Source organism: Crassostrea angulata, chromosome 1 (genome assembly GCF_025612915.1).
Source record: "Crassostrea angulata isolate pt1a10 chromosome 1, ASM2561291v2, whole genome shotgun sequence".
Lineage (NCBI taxonomy): Eukaryota > Metazoa > Mollusca > Bivalvia > Ostreida > Ostreidae > Magallana > Magallana angulata.
Window position 1 is genome coordinate 32,042,440 of NC_069111.1, and position 19,483 is coordinate 32,061,922.

Below are 19,483 nucleotides of genomic sequence, written 5' to 3' on the forward strand. Positions count from 1 at the left end.
TATAATGCCACATTTAAGAATGAAAGATATTGTAATGCTTGTAAAACTGGTGCAATTGAAGATGAAAATCATTTTCCTTTTCAATGTAAGGCCTATTCTTAACTTAGGAACAACTATTTTAGTAATTTTTATAATATAATTAAAATGAATATTGCCAATAACTTGGACAAAGAAAAGATATGTTTTACATATGTTTAAATGGATAGGTGCTATGCATACATGTACTATTTTAAAAATTACTGTGAATTTCATTAATGACTGCTTTGAGCACAAATGTCAATTATTCTAAGGAAATGTTATATATATATATATATATATATATATATATATATATATATATATATATATATATATATATATATATATATATATATATATATATATAACTATAAGCTATATGCTTCTATAGATTTTAAAATGAAAGCGCTTAAGCTATATTGAACGTTTTTCGTGTTTTCTTTTTTACTTTTTATCTTTAACTCGCCGACCACTGTGGATTTTATTGTGTTTCAATATAGATAGATAGATAGATAGATAGATAGATAGATAGATAGATAGATAGATAGATATATACACACACACACATGCAGTTATTGTAAACATACAATGATGTTCCTGTACATTAATTGGGTCTTTGCAATTGTGTTTGTGCCAATAAAATATTTGTTTTTGTATTTTAATCAGTTTAAACCTAGTATTCTAATCGTAGTGTTAAATGAAAGGCATTTCAAAAATTATTAGACTAAATATTTAGTTAAATACACCGAGTATTCTTCAAATATTTTGAACGTTTCTATAACGATAGCAATATATACAATGTATTCTGATGATCACCTGTCTTGACAATAAACATACGTTATTGTGATAACGGACTCGGAGGAAGGTAAATTTAACAATATGTATGCTATATTATTTTTGTGATTTTTGGCGATTATTTTTACAATCAGGGTTTCATCCTCAAGATAGCATGTGTTTTAAAGTCATGTAACCGATTTGAAATTGAAATGACTCTCCTTTATTCAATTGACAAATAAAGTTAATGTGTGGATTTCTTTAAACATATATTGCTAAATAAAATATATAAAAACGTTATAAAATTAGAATCTAATACACTGTTATCAACTTACAAATAGAAAGAAATATAATCTAAAAGTAGCTTATGAATAGTCGACAAACTTATGAAAGGATTTTTGTTTATTTAAGAAGAAACTGTGAGCTTTCTTTTTCGGATGTTATTTAATAAACAAGATATATATATATACATGTATATATATATACACACATAAAACTACTACTACTATATTTAAAAATAGACTCGAATTGTTTTATATATTCTAAACGTCATTGGTACTTGAAGATTACCAATTTGTTTTTATTTTTCTCAGTTAAGCTTTGCTTATTAATAATCAACGAAAATTCCTCAAAAACCCGGAAATCAACTGGTGTGGGTTTTACAATCTTGCGCTTGCGCAATAGATCCTCGCTAACGGGATCTTTAGTTTATGTTTCCACTATCATGTTTGCATGAATAAACTCAGAAATGATAATACAAATGCGGGTAAATTTTCATTTGAAATTTGCTTTATATTCTGTTCATATATATTATATAATGATATATAATGATTTCTTATGAGAGAAAGTATAAAATAACAATTAATATACATTTTAACTAAGTACTTACTTTTGTCTTCGTGATGACAAAATATGCCAAAAAATTCACATTATATTTCTTTGGAGAATAGAGATAGAATATGATTTATCGTAAAAATGAATAATGTCTTTTAGACCCAGTTTTACGATAGAATGCGTTCCTTGTATTGTCTCTAGCAAAGATAATACGTGTACGTTGGTAAAAAAAAAGTGTTGAATTTTTCCATTATATGGATTAAAACTTTTAGATGAAGGTATTTACAGTCTCAAAAAGGTTTATTTTAATGACTTTGACTGTTTTCAAGGCAGCTTCATTAATTTTCTCCAAAATCGTTCCGGAGCGATTCTGCAATTTTCTGCTACATTTCGAGTATATGTGAGACATTCTAACTGTGGTAATGGCCTTTCCCGAGACACGGTTAGATTATTCAAACTAAGGAAAGTGTAGTGAAACTAATAGCATTAGTGTAGGCTTATAGCTTTGTTATTTAAATGCCAATAATATAGTGTGTCGATGTATCTATTTCGTAAATGTCCGATATGCAATGTCAACCCATGCACCCACGGGCCAAAGTCTAGTATATATAATCCAAGAAGAGTAAGAGGTGATACCACACAGTATCGAAAATAAAAGAAGAAAAGAAAATGGACATTATTTTCCAAAGTTTCTATTCACTCGCGCTTTCTGGATTTTAACATCTGTATTCAGGTTAACATACATAAGATATAAGATACATAACTTCTTATGTATGTTTACCTGAAGACGGATGCTAAGATAAAAAAAGCGCGAGTGAATAGAAACTTTGGAAATGTGCATTTTCTTATATATATATATATATATATATATATATATATATATATATATATATATATATATATATATATATATATATATATATATATATATATATATATATATATATATATATATATTCGAAATACTTTATATGTATTAAAGCGCAATAAATCGAGTCCAACATTTTAGTACAATGTGCATGAAATATGATAAATATATTCATAGTGTAGCATTGTTAATGTATATACCGTTAGGTCTCTTTAAAAAACCAAAATCTTTTTATTGTTTTAAATAGATTTGAATAGCAACAAAAGACATGGATTCCTCTAAGTTGTTTATGATTGCACTAGTCCTAAATATATGTGCACTGGTCTTCCAAATTATTGGCGTAGCGCCACCATATTGGGCTTACATTGAATTCGGTACTTCCAAGGTGTATTCCGGTTTGTGGACGCAATGTACGGAAGTCCTGGGAACAACATCATGCTCCGACGTAGCGTATAGTGAAGGTATGAATATGATACATGTCAAGATTGTATTTCTTAATCTGTAAATATTAATAAACTAGAAATAGTACTTCAAAGCTATTTTTTACCCAGTTGTTTGAAATTTCTTTTCAATTGATAAAAGCAGGTCATCCAAACATTATCTATGTAAATTATAAAAACGTTAAGTTTTGCTTGATGGCAATTTTGACTGCAGTAATTTAGTTATTTGTATAAAATACCCATGTCATGTCATTTGTCAGATGTAATTTTGAACGTTTATGAAATTGAATTCTAATTAATGAATTGAATTAAATATTGGACATATATCTAAAAAAGTATCTTATTTGATATGAGAAATCATGTAAAGCGTCATTCCTTTGAGAAACAACTTAAAGTGCTTTAAATGAAATCGCCTACGCTAATAATGATGAATGATCAAGTGACCGCCATCATAACTAGGTATATTTAACAGTCCAGTTTATTTACATTAGATCCAGGGAAAGCCGAGATAGGTGGAAATCGATTATAAAATAAATATCAGTAATTTTTAAGCACACAAGTTGGCGATATACGGCGAGGAACTTAAAACGAAAATATTAATATACGACGGAGATCATACATGTATGAGTAAAGATATAGTTTTATTGCTTGTTAATAAACAGTGGGACGGACAACTTCGGAATGGACATTTTTCCGGCGTTGCGCACCCCTTTCCATTCAAAATATTGACCAAAGTTTAGTACCAAATGGTGGGGTTTTTTATTCTAAATAAATTTATGGAAAAAAAATTGAAACATTTTTAGATAGTTTTTTAGATATTTGAACTTAAAAGTTCCAACCCCATGGGATTTTAGTTTGGAAAAAATACCCCACAGAAAACCCCATGCAAACCCCATGGGGTTTTGCAATAAACCCCATGGGGCAAGAAACCCCATGAAATTATTTATGGGGAAAAAAACCCCACCATTCCCGAAAAAAATCAGATGGGGTTTTTATCCCCATATTTAATGCTTATGTTGGGTTTTTTCCCCCATATTTACTAAAGTAATGATAATGGGGTAAAAAAACCCACAAAATATTAATCTGAAGTGAAGTAATAGAATCTGCTTAATGTCTGATATTAGGCCGATTGCATAGTTGATATACCTTACAAATTTTTACTAGGCAATTTTCAAATAAAGTTGAATTAACTCATCAAATGTATGATGGATCTCTTTGTGACAGAACAGGTTGCAAGTGATTTAATTTTTGGTTGTTTGAATAAATCTGTTAAATATTTCTATATTAGCTAGTTTATGCTTAAAATTAGCATTTAAAAATCAAGGAAAATATATAGCAGCCCAGGTGAAAACTTAACTAACCTAATGTCAATTGTTGGAAAGTACCTGTTCATGTATTCTTACAAAGTCTACTTATTAATTAATTTCCTAAGTTATCCTAAATTAATTGTGACTTTCACATTGCAATGGCAAGATGTGGTATTTATCAAAATTTTGGTCAGCTAGGACGTATTACGTGTAGTCTGTAATGTTGCAATCAAAAATTTTGCTGGCAATGAAGTTTTAAAAGTAAAAATATTTCAACAGCAAAACGATTAGGTAAAAATCACAAACAGCAAAATAAAACTGGACCAGTTAGGCTATTCAATATCAATCTACAACATATATATACTGTCTGGGGTTCTGTGTTCGTCAAGAAGAAGAACTCGTGATATTATGAGTATATAATGAACTACGAGAGCAAGTTTCACCACAGGAGCTCGTCACGAAGTTTTTTCAACCTTTTATATATACCACCTCTATACTATAAAATACACACTTGTGTATTTTATAGTATAGAGGTGGTATATATAAAAGGTTGAAAAAACTTCGTGACGAGCCCCTGTGGTTTCACACGCAAAAATCTACAATCCCTTATTTTGTACTTACAGCAAATGAATTCTTTGAAGTGTTGTTTAGTGAACTGATTCACGCCATCGAAAATTAGATTCTCGGAAAATTATTTACACGAGAAACAATTTACAAATGCATGATTCAGTCCAAACACTGTGAGTGTGAGTGTGACTCTTGTTCAAATGTTGCATCGTGTTTGTTTCAGATTGTTCTTTCCAGACTGATAATAACGTAACAGTAAGCGCTTTTAAGACTATGACAGGTGTTGACTAAAATCAGAACATGCAATTGGGGAAGCTAATACACGAAACTGTCTGTTTTGAAGTTATTTCATTTAAAAAAATATATTTTAAAATATTCTAGAAATAGATCAGAACATTGTATAAGGCCGGCGGAACTGCGGTGACGGTTGTTGTCTCAGAAAAAAGATCGTGTTTTTTTTTTACATTAGTGTACAGGTGTATCCTCGACCACATATATATTGGAGTACAGTACTGCAGTGTAATGGTGAATATATTGTACAACGGCTGCATCAGCGAACAGTGGTCATAAACTCTATTGTATACACAAGCGCGAAGCGTGGTAAACATATTTACTTCCGAGGCAAGTGTATGTTGACATTTAACATGGCATTTTAAATTGGGTATATCTTAAAGAAGTAACTGCAAACTGTTTGAACTTCTCTGAGAGCTAGCTAGCAACTTAACATTGCTTATTTCTGGCAAACCCTATTTCATATACTTCCCAGTGTAAGTGCATGCATTTCCAAGTTAAAAGAAAGAACAAACCCCAATTAAGATACCTAAAGACACCCCACACACCTTCCCCTTAATGTGCTAATTACCCCTTAAAATTGGTTTTCATCCTCCCTCCCTAGGAATTCACCCCTGCCCCCCCCCCCCCCCTATTACTTCTACTGGTCTGCATGCATGATCCAGGGTTTGATCCCTAATGATGAATACATCCCTGAATATTGAACATATTTTATAGACATATTAGACTGATTTTTTTGCAACATTGAAAAACCAAAACTTTATGATTGCAACATGTCATATAACCTGGAATTAATATAGCAAATGGTATATATATTACATAAGTAAATAAGGTTTATCCCTTTCCATTTTTGGATTTATTATATGATTTACTGATTTTATTAATTGTCTTGGTTTTTATATGAGGATAAATTTAATAATTAAACTAATATGAAATATACATGTTATATTTTTTTTATTATGGCTGCAATTTTTTAAAAAAAAGTTTCAGTTTGATATGAATACAAATCATAACTGCCATGAATCCATATTTTTATGAAAATAATACTAAATAAAAATGGATCAGTTATAAACTTTCATTAAGTTATAATAAGTGCAGTTGATTAACAGCAGGAATGATCATAAAACTGTTATTTTAAGTAATTACAATTTATGAAATGCATTTAACTTGGAATAGGGTTTCAATAAACCTCATAGACCCCTTTACTGTAAGAGTGGTTCTGCTCTCTTGCAGGGAAATATGATCAATTATGGTGAAGTTTAAGTACTTGTGATGTTCATGCAGACCAGTTCGAATACCGGGGCGAGATAGCTCAGTTGGTAGAGCACCTGACTAGAGAATCAGGGGGCCCGTGTTCGAATCACGACCATCATTATTTCTCCCATCCTGTTACATTTGGTGCCGTGACCAACCCCTGGAACTGACAGGTTAACTCCTGCCAGGGGAAGAGTCTGGGTTGATCTTCAAGGGCGAAGATCATTTAAGGGGGGAGGAATGTGATGGTCAGACCTGTTCGAATACCAGTGCCAGATAGCTCAGTTGGTAGAGCACCTGCCTAGAGATTCAGGGGGCCTGGTTTAATGGTACGTCATGTTTCACCCAATAAAGTCATTTTGCCCTGCAAAAGAGCAGTCATCACAGTTACTGTGAAGGGGTCTATGACCCTAGCACAAGTGTTTGTTTCTGTTACTGTAACAGTAAAAAAAAAATTTTTGAAATTAAGTTGACATGTAGACAAACAAAGTTATCATAGAAAACAAAATGAGAAAAAACCCATGTCTGCTCTGTTGCTTCTTCTGCCCAAAAGTTATATTTGAATAATATTAAATACATCTAGTACATGTGGTAAATCACCTCATCCTTCAGTTAACATGTAGAATATGTAAATGTATCTTTGACTGTAAAAATAACATCTACTTTAAAAATTATTTTCAAAATGAACAAAAAATATATACTGGTATATTTGGAATATTTATTTAATATACATGTAGAAAAACATAGGTAAAATTTGAACATTTTTCCATGAAATTCTATTATCACCATGCAGCTATCCAGCTGTATATTAATCTTATTTTACTTAAAAGCATACGTACATCACACTGGTAGCTATACATGTAGGTCTTATTGCTTTAGCATGGTTGACAAGAGAGTAGAAACACCATATAGCTATAAGTATATATTAGATATTCACTAAAAATGAGTGTTTAATTAAGCTCACTTTTTCATGGAATCAAGAAATATCATATGCCGGATGGAATGTCTCTTTGTCTGTGGCTATGTATAAATATATACATGTAAAATGCTACAAATCTAAAGGTCAATTTTTAGTTTCTATGACAATTGTTTTCAAATGTGTGTGAGAATTGACTCGAGGAAATTGCCATAGGTTTTATGATCCTATATGTGAAAGATTTTTAACATCTAGCTGCACTTCATGAAAATCAAAAGATAGGGGGAGGGTATACATGTAAGGGTATTTCTATGTGATGTTATGCTTTTATCATGATAATATCATGAAGATACCAGGTACTTGTAGTATAATTGAATAATTAAGGTTTCTTATTAGAGGAGACTGAAGAGCAATTGACTTCTCAATGATTATTTAGTAAAAATGTTTTACTGCAGGAAATTTAAACCCCATGAATCTGTGCATGTTTATACTTATAGAAAGATGATTAAGTGAAGTGGGGATAGTGGGATCACTTAAATGGTTATATTTTTTCTTAAACCTCAATGGAAGTGGCATTATGGGGTTTACTTTTTTTTTAGAACTGCATATTCTTTCTTATTATAATACAAAACTCTTTTTTATAGAAAGTTAGTGTAAGTGAAAGGTAGCAAGGGACTGTTTTAGATTATTAATACTGTCAATTATTTGGTGAAATGGAGAATTGCTCTACTTTCAGGCTTATGTTGTGTTGCAAAAAGTCATAAAATAGTTTTTAGTGATTAGCATTAGTTAGAGAGATGTCTCCTGTTGAAATTGGTATGCGATATGTAGGTCCTTAATGACTTATATTAGGTTCATTATGATCCAAAGTACTGGTAAACTTTTAATTGATCATCTTGCAGCTATGACTGTTGTGTTGACTTTAGACAAGGGGTAAAATATAACATGAAACATTTTATTCGAAGGGGAATAGTCAATGTGTTTACATCGTTTAAATTTACAGAATTCTTGATGTAACTGATTGTAATAAAAATGGCTTTTGAATTAAAAGTGGTCATAATTAATTTTAAAAGCAATTTACAGAAACTGTTATTACACGGTATAAGGTGATTGGTTCAGCCGGGAATGGGGATGTTACTAAAACAGAATTAACTTTTTTATTTTTAAATGAAATAAGATTAAATTTGAAAATTTCGACTTAAAATTGCACAACCTAAGCGTTCTGATTATAAAGTGTTTTTGTGAGAAATAAACTCTTAGACTTAATGTCAAAGATGGCAGTGGATATATTTATAGTTTTGTCTGAAAGACCTGTCTAATTTATGAAAAAGGAGGGGGGAAACCAGACATTTGAATGGTTATTTTAGGAGTACAGTCAGAATAATTATTGCAAACATTTGTTTGGGAGTGGAGCACATGTCCATTGTTCATATAATGACACTTTAATATTGTATGGTTGTTTATTTTATCGAATAGATTAAGAAAATGCTACTGTAACAATGTTGCCAAAATTTTCACTTTTTGATTTATGCTTGAAAAAGAGGATGTATGGGTCCCCCCAATAATTGATAATTTTTTTGCATGGGTAGACAATATCCCAAGTACAGTTGCTTCCAGCAGTTACTTGGGGCTTGTGCATGCTGGCCAGTAAGAAAGGTAAAATTTTTAGAAAACGTACAAATTGAGATTGGGCTCCTCTAGTTAATGTTTACCTTTGCATGCAGAACAATTTTAACAACCCCGCCTCGACCCACATGTAAGAAATACACTATATCCACTACATGTATATATCTAATTGACATATTTCTTTAATCGCCAAAAATCTTGTCTCAGTTGTATTTAGAAAAGTAACATAGATTGTATCTCAGAATGCATGTATGTGATAAAATTATACATGTATTTAAAAAGTTTAACTAGTTCTACATATATAGTTACATGTAGATTGCGGCAGACAACCCTCATTCTTGAATATATATTATGAGGTGTAATAAGGTATCGAATACAACTGATAACTGATCAAGAACCTCTAATACCGGTAGTGCATTGGCAGCTCATTTTCCCTGATTGTCAATATAAATATTAATTAGAGCAAATAATTGTTATCTCAATCTTCATGTTTAAAAAAATATTAGAACCTTAAATTGATCTTCACTAATACAAAAAGATTGATAAGAAAATTAGCCACTTAGTCATTGAATGTATTTTTCTCCTCCTTGACATTTACATGTATGTTTACTTAATGGATAAAACAATGCAGTCATAATTTGAATTTCATTATCAAAAAATCCTGCTGGTATGATTCCATAATATCAATTTTATAAATCTGAGTGACAAGTACGCGCTATTCAGTTGAATATAAAATTGTATTTTGATATTACATGTACGTACATCTACATGTACAATCCAAATTCGCCATTAGGTTACTGATTATCTGGCATATAGTAGCATATGGCAGTGTTTGTTTTATTGCAAAAATTATGTGTTAATTATGACCAACAATTTTGTGTGACCCAAATAAGACTTATCATCTGAGCACTCAAAGAATACCAGAGATACATGCAAATTACATGTAGTTATTTATAGCTGACCGAGTTTATAGACTTTTGAAATTTTAACTTGTTTAGTTTAAGTTATGCATTCCCAATAGGATAACATATTAATGTATCAAGTTACAGAGCTTGATTAATGATGAGATTATGAAAATAGCAATAATTTTAAGAAATAACCTCATTACTACAAAATAATGCATTGTATGATAGCATATATCAAAGACTGAACTGGACATTATTCTAGGAGATTCAAGAAATGCACAATGGGTTTGCGTATTTTTAGAAACACTTCATTGAAGAAACAATGTAATTTGTTTGCATATCGGGATAATTTTTTCAGGATGTATAAAATTGAATTAAATTGATTGAGGCCAGGATGATATTGATATAAATGAAACTTGACATCCATGTAAATACATGTATGTACCCAGAATATGTACATGTATAGATACATTGTACATTCAATTAGAGATTAAATAGTCTAATATTCTAATACTGTAAGATTTTCTATCATTGAAAAGTGAACCTAGGTGAAATTATTCTGCAAAATTTGGTGTTTGTACATATATTATGTCTAAATAAGAGTATGAAAGTTAAAAAAAAAATTCAGAAACCCTTCCCAAATTAAGGAAAATGCAGCATGTATGTTTCAACAATTTTACATTTGTCTTCTAATATTGTGTTTGAATGAATAATTTAATTTCTAGAATGTAGCCTGGTGTGTTTTTGTAACTTAGAAGATGAGAGTGCTGGGCTGGCCTGAGATGAACCAAGGAGACACACTGTGTATACCTCATTAGCACCTATTGTTCTTTCACAGACCTTGCAATTAACTTAGAAATCTTACGTGTCTTTGTAATGGGCACATTCTGTGTATACCTATTGACCACCCTATTGTTCTCCTAATGCTACAATCAACAGAGCAAAGCACTATATACACACGACACATGAGAACTTGAGAATTTGTAAGAAATTACAAACCAAAGGGAAATTCTGAATGAATGAAATTAAAAAGTTTTTATAAGAATTTATAAAATAAAAATGAAAACATTATCTATAATCGAAATAAAATTTTAACCTACATTGAAATAAAACACTTAATAATAATAAACAAAGAGACTCCTTAGAAGGTGAAATTTCCTTTGTGGTTCGATCATTAAATTAAATTTAATGATCGAACCACAAAATGTCCTATCTTATTCCAAAAAACTTTATAGAATTCTGTTGTAAATCCATCACTGCCTGGACTCTTATTATTTGCCATATTTTTTATATGGGTACATGCAAAGTTCGGGAACTATGTCAAACAAAAAAAAGGAATAATTACCCCTATCCCAAAAGATGGTATTTAAACAATTGGAAACCAATAACACTTCTAAACATTGCTTATAAAATAAGTTATGAGTGTAATGCTCAGAGAATTAAAAATATGCTTGATATAATTAGTAGTCCCGATCAAACAGGTTTCATTCCAGGAAGATATATTGGTGAAAATACTAAGCTGATATATGATCTTATGCAACATATGGGTGGGGGGGGGGGGGGGGAGACATTTCTGGTGTATTATTCATAATTGATTTTTAAAAAAAAAAGCATTTGATACTTCACATGGAAATTTATTCACAAAGATTTTTTCAACTTTGGAGCATCCATTGAATCTTAGATATCTACTTGTCAATGTAATAAAGAATCATCAGTCACACAAGCTGGAAACCTTTCAAAATTTTTCAAACATAGCAGAGGATTTCACCAAGGCGACCCAATCTCCCCCTATTCATTCCTACTGTGTGCAGATATTTTGGCATATAAGATTAAAATAACTTTTATATTCGGGCTATTTCTATAGACATTTATTCTATCTTCTTGATTATGAAATCCCATATCTATTGGAAAAGGTGTCTTAAGGAAATACTATCAATTCATGAATTAATAATAGATATTGAAAGACATATATCGACTCTAAAATATATTGCTACAAAAAATTGCAGATTAGATGATTTCTATAAGAGATGGGAAACTTGGCTTTTTCTTCTTTCTTTTTAATAGACTTACTCAAATTTGACTGTATAATAGAGATTATATAAAGCTGTCAATCAACTACTAACTCATGTTAAACAACTACTCTCTCTCTCTCTCTCTCTCTCTCTCTCTATCAAGGAACAATTTGGATTTGAAGTAAACATACTTAAAAGCTGTTGTGATCACTTTATTTTATACAAATGTATTGGATTGTTCAACTTTAGATTAAAAAAAAAAGAAAAAATAGTTTAATAATGTAAAATTTTCTATCACTGAAAAGTGGACCTAGGTGAAATTAATCTGCAAAATTTGGTGTTTGTACGTTACGGCTAAATAAGAATATAAGAGTTAAAAAAAAATCCATAAACCCTTCCCAAATTAAGGAAAATGCAGCATGTGTGTTTTAATAATTTTACATTTGTCTTCTAATATTGTTTGAATGAATAATTTAATTAGAATGTAGCTCTGGGTGTTTTTCTAACTTATATGAGAGTGGGCTGGCCTGAGATGAACCAAGGAGACACACTGTGTATACCTCATTGCGTGGACCCTGAGGTCCACGCAGAAAATATATAAGCGAGGTTAAACCGGATGCTATGGGGAAAATTCAGCCTGCGCATGAGCTAGCCTGGTTCCTGTGCGTATTGGGTAGCTCAGGGAACCAGGCTAGTACAAGTTTATCTGAATCGGGATCGGGATTCCATACCATATGCACACATAAAGTTCAAAGGCGCTGTAATTGTAATTGTAAAGTTGTCGGTAAACAGTAGTCAGTACAGAAACAAAGTATTCCTTTTAAAGAAATAACCGGCATGTGATATGAACTGTCAGTATTATGAAATAAGTTAATGTTATGCCGAAACTACAACATGCATCAAATGGCATATAAATGCAATGTTTTGTTGTTTTCCGTATACACATGTAACTTAACTTTACTTTTATAGTAGGCGAGGCTAGAGTACTTCCCGATTAAAATTTTTTAAGCATTTAAGAGTGATTGAATAATTATGTCACTGTATAAAAGTTTAAATCTCAAGAAAAATGCATCAAAATATGAAATTAATCTAAACAAAGCTGTCACTGCATAGTTAACAAAGTAGTGCGAATCGTAATGTGTGCACAAATAGTAGAATTCGCCGAATGCCTGATACTATACATGCAGACTTCATTAATAGATAGATCATAATTATTTTAAAAGTATGAACCCTTTAAATTCTGAGATAAAAAGTCAGGGCTATACATATACGTAATCCAACGTACAAATTTAGTGGTTAAAAGCAGAGGGCTAGAGTCGGTGGAATCTCTGATAATCTTAAGGCTTTCACGTTTCGTTAGAAACACATGCAAATGGTCCACGTATTGTAGTCCTTTTTTAAAGGACAACAACTTGTTAGCACCTATTGTTCTTTCACAGACCTTGCAATTAACTAAGAATTTTTACGTGTCTTTGTAACGGGTACGTTCTGTGTATACCAATTAACCACCCTATTGTTCAACGGAGCAAAGGTACATACACACGACACGTGAGAGCAGGTGTCCGATCGAGCTGTGTACGTGTAAGCAGGAACAAAGTAATGGACAGGGGGCTGCAATTAATCTGGATGTCAACTTGGGGGCCGGGTGTTGGGGGTGGGGGGGGGTCTATTTCTGCAGCAAAGATTTTTATTATGATTGAGTTATCATAGAGCCCACCCACCCCCACCCCCCCCCCTCCCACACACACTCTTTTGGGGGAGAATATTAAAAAATTGGAAAACAAGATGTTAAGAGAGGAAAATGAAGTTAAAGGTAGATTACACGCTATCACCCCCCCCCCACGCAATTTATAATCGATATTAAAATATATGCAACTTGGACCTTTTCATAAAACAGTGCATTTTGAACACACTTAAACGGCTCTGATCAGGATGTATATCGCTACCGGATCGGGGGGTTGGGATTAAAGGCAATGGGTTGGGACGTAGATTTAAATTTTAAAATAAAAGTGTACAGGGTACATGTATGCGCTTGAAATTAATCCCTGGGTATTTATTTAGTTGAACTCCTTTTGGTCGCCCTTATTTTCTAGGGACTTTTATCAGAGCAATAATTGAATGGTTAAACGATATGTTATGTTAATCATCTATTTAATGACCTCCGTCGGATTTTTTCTGCAAAGATGTATCACTGTTGACCAGTTTATTGCAGCGGCAATGATTGCAGCGATCTGTGTTCAATTGAGCAGTGAACACTGGTGAAGTGTTTCTGGCGTGTGATCACAATTAACAGGGCATTAATTAGATAAAAGTAAAGAAAATACGTTCACTAGCTTTTATGATTTATAACAAGATGCAAGCCATTTCCAATTATCGGAGAATATTACTGTAACAATGAATAAGCATATCAAACATTGTGCATTGTACTGAAAGTTACTGTAGTAAAAATATCTTTATACATCTTAAACAACTTAATACAATTATCAGTAATGAATTATTTCTGCATTCTAATATCAATACTGGAAGGATAAATATAACAATCAGTATATTTCAAAGTTTTTTCGGCAAGAATTAGACGTTCTGGATGTGCAACAGAGACTCATAAGTAAATGATCATACATTAATATAAACTAATTAAATTAAATGTCGTAAATTGGAAACAAAGATCAAGTACAATGATTTTGCATTGGTTCTGATAGTAGTAAATATGTAACAATGATATAACATTAAATGTAAAAATCATTGGACACGTTGTAGAATATATCATTATTTCGAGTCAAATTAGGTTTAATCTCGACCCCCCCCCCCCCCCCCCCCGCTGTTATCGATAAAATTTGCCGCACGGGTATGAATACCTTCCGACGCCCAGGGTAATTAAATAAACGATTATTGAATACTAAATCATATCTGATGAGTATAAAAATAGGTAATGAGATTTTAAAATATCTTAGTTAAAAAAAACACCATTTATTTCTCATTTTTCCGTAATCAGTTAATGACCCTTTTTGATATCGTTTAAATATTAAATTACATCAGAAGAAACTAATGAGCGCCGTGGCGCATATGGTAGCGCATTGGCCTACAGACCCAAGGGTCGTGGGTTCGGATCTCACGGCCGGCAATGATTTTTCTCCAAATTTTCTTTCTGTAAAATGCCACAAAAATTAAGATAATATCAATCCTGTAACAGCTCCTTCTCGGCTCGATACAAATTTGACAACATAAAATCAAGCATGCATTGATATATTTAGTATACACAGCGTTCCGATGATATGTATACACATGTGTTGAAATATAGACAGTGAATACAAAGTACATGTATACACAGGGATTGGTCTTGTTCAGTTTATTATGAAATCGTGGGAATATATTAAACGATACAAATGTGCAATGGGCCTCATCCTTTGACTTAGATTGTGATGCCTTTTTGTCGGCCTTAGACTCTGTTATTATTGCCTGTGTGGAAATCACTCCAAGTATTCTCATGATTAAGCTTTAAAATCATTACAAAGACTGCATGATTTGTTCTCCATGACTATGTATTTCAAGCACTGGTTTATTTTGTATAAAGGTTATCCTTTATATATACTTGCCAAATTAATTGCAATGGGAAATTCGATTTTAAATAAAATTCCAGCTTTTGCTCCAGCTTTTGCTCGCTTGAGATAAGTCCTATACAATGGGAAGAGTGGGAAAGAAATAGATAAGAGGTACTTACCGGTATACATGTAAGAATTAATTTAAAAACAAAATAATTATTGTGAGAGGCTTCTACCGTATATTTAAACGCACTGATTTTGTCCAGGCACGTAGCATCAGGGGGGGCCAGGGGGGGCCTGGCCCCCCCCCCCCCCACTTTTTCTCGCAGCAAGAAATTGTTTAAAATTTACATATAAAAAAATGAATTATAATGGAGTTGGCCCCCCCCCCCACTTTTTTTAGAAGTTAGTAAAAAATTGGTATGAAAATTAGGAAATGAGTAGTCAAATTGTCAAATTACCCCCCCCCCCCCCCCCCCCCCACGGATTAGGAATTTCATGATTTGGAGGGAAAAAAATTTTGGTAGGGAATAAATTTTTTTTTTGGAAGTATAGTTGAGTCTACCCCCCCCCCCCTCCACGGATTAGGGTTTTGAAGATTTTTGGAAAACTTTAAATTTCCCTTTTTTTGCTTGTCAAGATTTTTTGGATGGGTCTGGCCCCCCCCCCCCCCCCCCCCCACTTTCAAAAACGATGCTACGTGCCTGTTGTCACATGCCTCTGATGTACTATAGCCATGGTATCTATTTTTTATTATCCAAAATAGCTCCTGGACATTATCACAAAATTTATACTCTTTCACTAAAACATTCTACGGAAAAGAAAAAATAAACGGGACTTTTCATCAAGTACCCCCCCCCCCCCCCCCCCATGAGAAAACATGTACACAAGCTGAAATTATCCGTCGAAAAGTATTATTGTACATATATACCTTGATAACCACCTTACTATCTCCTGTTAAATTAAGAATTTTATAATAATTATTGGTTTTACTAATAGTATAATGATATAAACCATTTTGCACACTTTATTTATTAGTTGTTATAACCCCCCCCAACCCCCAACCCCCACCATTGACACTAAATTCATCATGTTTATAGTTAGATGAATAATCTATATAATAATACGGTGTTCAGGATGTTAAATAACTAATAGGATTTTCGAGTTCATTAAACGGCATTATACTTGAAATTCATGAAATTTCGACTGCTCTAATCGAAATATCTGTGTCCCGATTTGTCTAACTATTTCGACATCCGGTTTTCAACTCCATCGCTTGGTACTTGATAAGTTGGTAGGGCTAGTGTTGCTAAGTTTGTGTTTCTTCTGTCCATTTCCAAAGGTAATTCCATTGACTGCAAATCAGTTTCATTTTAAATTTATACGTCTATATATTCTTTAATAACTTCCAAGTGAAAAGCTAGGTAATGAAAAAAAAACCAACATTTATTCTTGGACCGAATTTTCTCGAAATAGTGAGACCATAGATTTAAGACTGTTTTAATATGCTATGATATTTAACAGAAGTTTAAATATTATATGTAATCTTTGTGATTGCATAAACCGTAAATTTATGCCTTTATTAGTGGATCATATAACATTGGTACATACAATACAGTTCAGTATTGATAAATATTTACAACCTGTCAGATTTTAAAGAATTTTATAATAAGCAGGGCAATACTTATTTTGAATTAGTTATATCTTTTAAACATAATTTACATAGTTTTCATGACATATTTTTAGGCAAATTAAAGGATGACAGAGCATACCTCTGATGCTGACACTTGTCATTTGAAAAAAAGGCATTTTTGGAAGACATTACCAACATCTGTGGATTATAATTCAATGCAAGAGAAAATCTAGAGTCATTAAACTAATGCAAACATGAATAAATCAGTCTCGAGTAACTTATTATTGAGAATCTGATTTATTTGCTTGGATTGGTTTAGTTAACATCACCCCATACTGTCTGCACTGTGAGTACTGGTATTTTAATAGATTGGTAAAATATTTTAGTAATTTTATATTATGAACAAATGGGATAAAATACCCCATGCATATGTGGGATAATAAATCCCATGACATCTATTTTATGGGATTAAAAACCCTAAACTGTTATTTAAGAAAAAAGTGGGTTTTTAAACCCCACATTATTTTCATGGGGTTTTCTGCCCCATGGGGTTTATTGCAAAACCCCATGGGGTTTGCATGGGGTTTTCTGTGGGGTATTTTTTCCAAACTAAAATCCCATGGGGAACTTTTAAGTTCAAATATCTAAAAAACTATCTAAAAATGTTTCAATTTTTTTTCCATAAATTTATTTAGAATAAAAAACCCCACCATTTGGTACTAAACTTTGGTCAATAGTGTGTATGGAAAGAGGTGCGCAACGCCGGAAAAATGTCCATTCCGAAGTTGTCCGTCCCACTGTTAATAGCTTATCATTGTTGTCAGATGGGTACACATAATGCTAAAAGACTCGTGCTTACCATAACCAAACAAACAAGGACTTTTAATTCAAAACAAAAATCACCATAAATGAATTGAAGTACATAAGCAAATTGGAAAAAAAAAATCATAGTTCAAGACAAATTTCATTTAGAGCGCATACAATATAACTGAAAATGAAGCAATTCAGTCACATGATAAATAAAAAAAATCATCATTATATATAAACTAGCCAAAGGGCTCACAAAAAAACCAAAATTTCCTTGTAGCCTCAGATCTACTTTGAAATAATATGTTTCGTTTAAACCATATAAACAAGTTTGTTTCAATGTCGATGTTGAAATTTTTCAACTCCAAGAAATATAATCAGAAATACTTTTATTACAGGTTGGTTTGAACTTGTGCGAGCTTTTAGCATTCTGGGTCTTCTTTTGTTGATTGTTGCTGTTGTCATGACCGTTCTTAAACTGTTTGTCATGAAAGACAAGAAACCAGTCCTGTTTGTCGGTATAGGAACATCATTTGCCGGCGGTAAGAATGGATTGAAATTTCAATCATCGGAAGTATAGTTAATTGAAATTCTAAACAAAGAAATATTATACATGTTTACAAATCAGATTTAACTAGCCATTCTATCAGCCAAAAAACAGAGTTGAAATAGTTGTGATAGTAAACCAAGATATTACTGTCTAATATCCATTTCCCTATTTTTTTGTAGGTTTCTTAATTTTCATAGCAATAACAGTTTACGCCGCGGATTTGAACGACCTGCTGTCTAATTTAACATTCACTTTTCATTTCGCGTTTGCCTTCAGCATCCTTGCGATGATAATGGCATTCGCAGGAGGAGCAATTCTATTACTCGGAATGATAAAAGAATGAAATTTATTTGTTAAAACCGTAAAAAATGATTCAATTCTTTTTTAAATTGTTTATGAAACAAATCAAATATTATTCGTAACTGTTCAGTAATAAACCTGATTTTATTAATAAACTAACTGATGTGAAATTTACATTTTCAATAAATTCCTCTAATTAACGCTTATTCAGGTATTTTCTAGTAACTTTTTTCAATGGTTTGATTACAATGACAAAGATCAAAATGCACACTCATTTCAAATCGCACTCTTCAATTGTTCTCGTTATTAATTTTAAACAAGATTTGTCTTTGGTACATTGTGATTTTTGTACATGCATTTGTATTCATATCGTGCAAATCATAAAACCTTTTGATATTTCATAGCAGATAAACAAATTGGTTCATTGACAAACATTAATAAAGCCTGCCTGATGCATTCTTTTACCTGTGATCTTAGACCTGTGTAATAGTATGTCTAATTTGTAAAAATATTCTTATCATATATCATTAGGGGTAAACCATCCCTTATTATGGGAATTCGACCATGTAACAGCTATGGCGTTAACAATATTTCGGCATTTGCATGTTGTACTGAAATTATAACGAAATTTTACTCACAACTGTGTGTATATAATGTAAAATTATATGCAAAATCTGCTTCTCCGCATGAAACTTTTAAACTGTAAATATGTCTGACGCAGTGAAGTCAGGCAATATTTACAGTCGGCAGTACTGTACTGTAGTGATCTCACCTGTGTGGACGTAATCGGTTGCAACAACATTTTCTAATGCATGCATTTATTCTATGTCATTAAAATGTCA

The 19,483-nt window shown here is 32.0% G+C and overlaps 1 protein-coding gene and 1 long non-coding RNA gene across 3 annotated transcripts; both read left to right on the forward strand.

Annotated features, from left to right (window-relative positions):
* Positions 1-803: 803 nt before the first annotated feature.
* Positions 804-19,105, forward strand: LOC128179137 (uncharacterized). Of its 2 annotated transcripts, none has more exons than XM_052846609.1 (4): positions 804-883; positions 2,742-2,955; positions 18,190-18,333; positions 18,521-19,105. In XM_052846609.1, the coding sequence occupies exons 2-4, from the start codon at positions 2,763-2,765 to the stop codon at positions 18,682-18,684; spliced, it is 501 nt and encodes a 166-aa protein (XP_052702569.1). In that variant the 5' UTR covers positions 804-883; positions 2,742-2,762; the 3' UTR covers positions 18,685-19,105. The 2 variants fall into 2 exon arrangements, with proteins under 2 accessions (XP_052702569.1, XP_052702570.1); XM_052846610.1 differs by having other exon boundaries at positions 879-899.
* LOC128179238 (uncharacterized) lies at positions 16,430-17,780 on the forward strand. The gene is made up of 3 exons (XR_008243045.1): positions 16,430-16,693; positions 17,098-17,330; positions 17,680-17,780. It is a non-coding gene; the product is annotated as an uncharacterized LOC128179238 (long non-coding RNA).
* Positions 19,106-19,483: the final 378 nt, after the last annotated feature.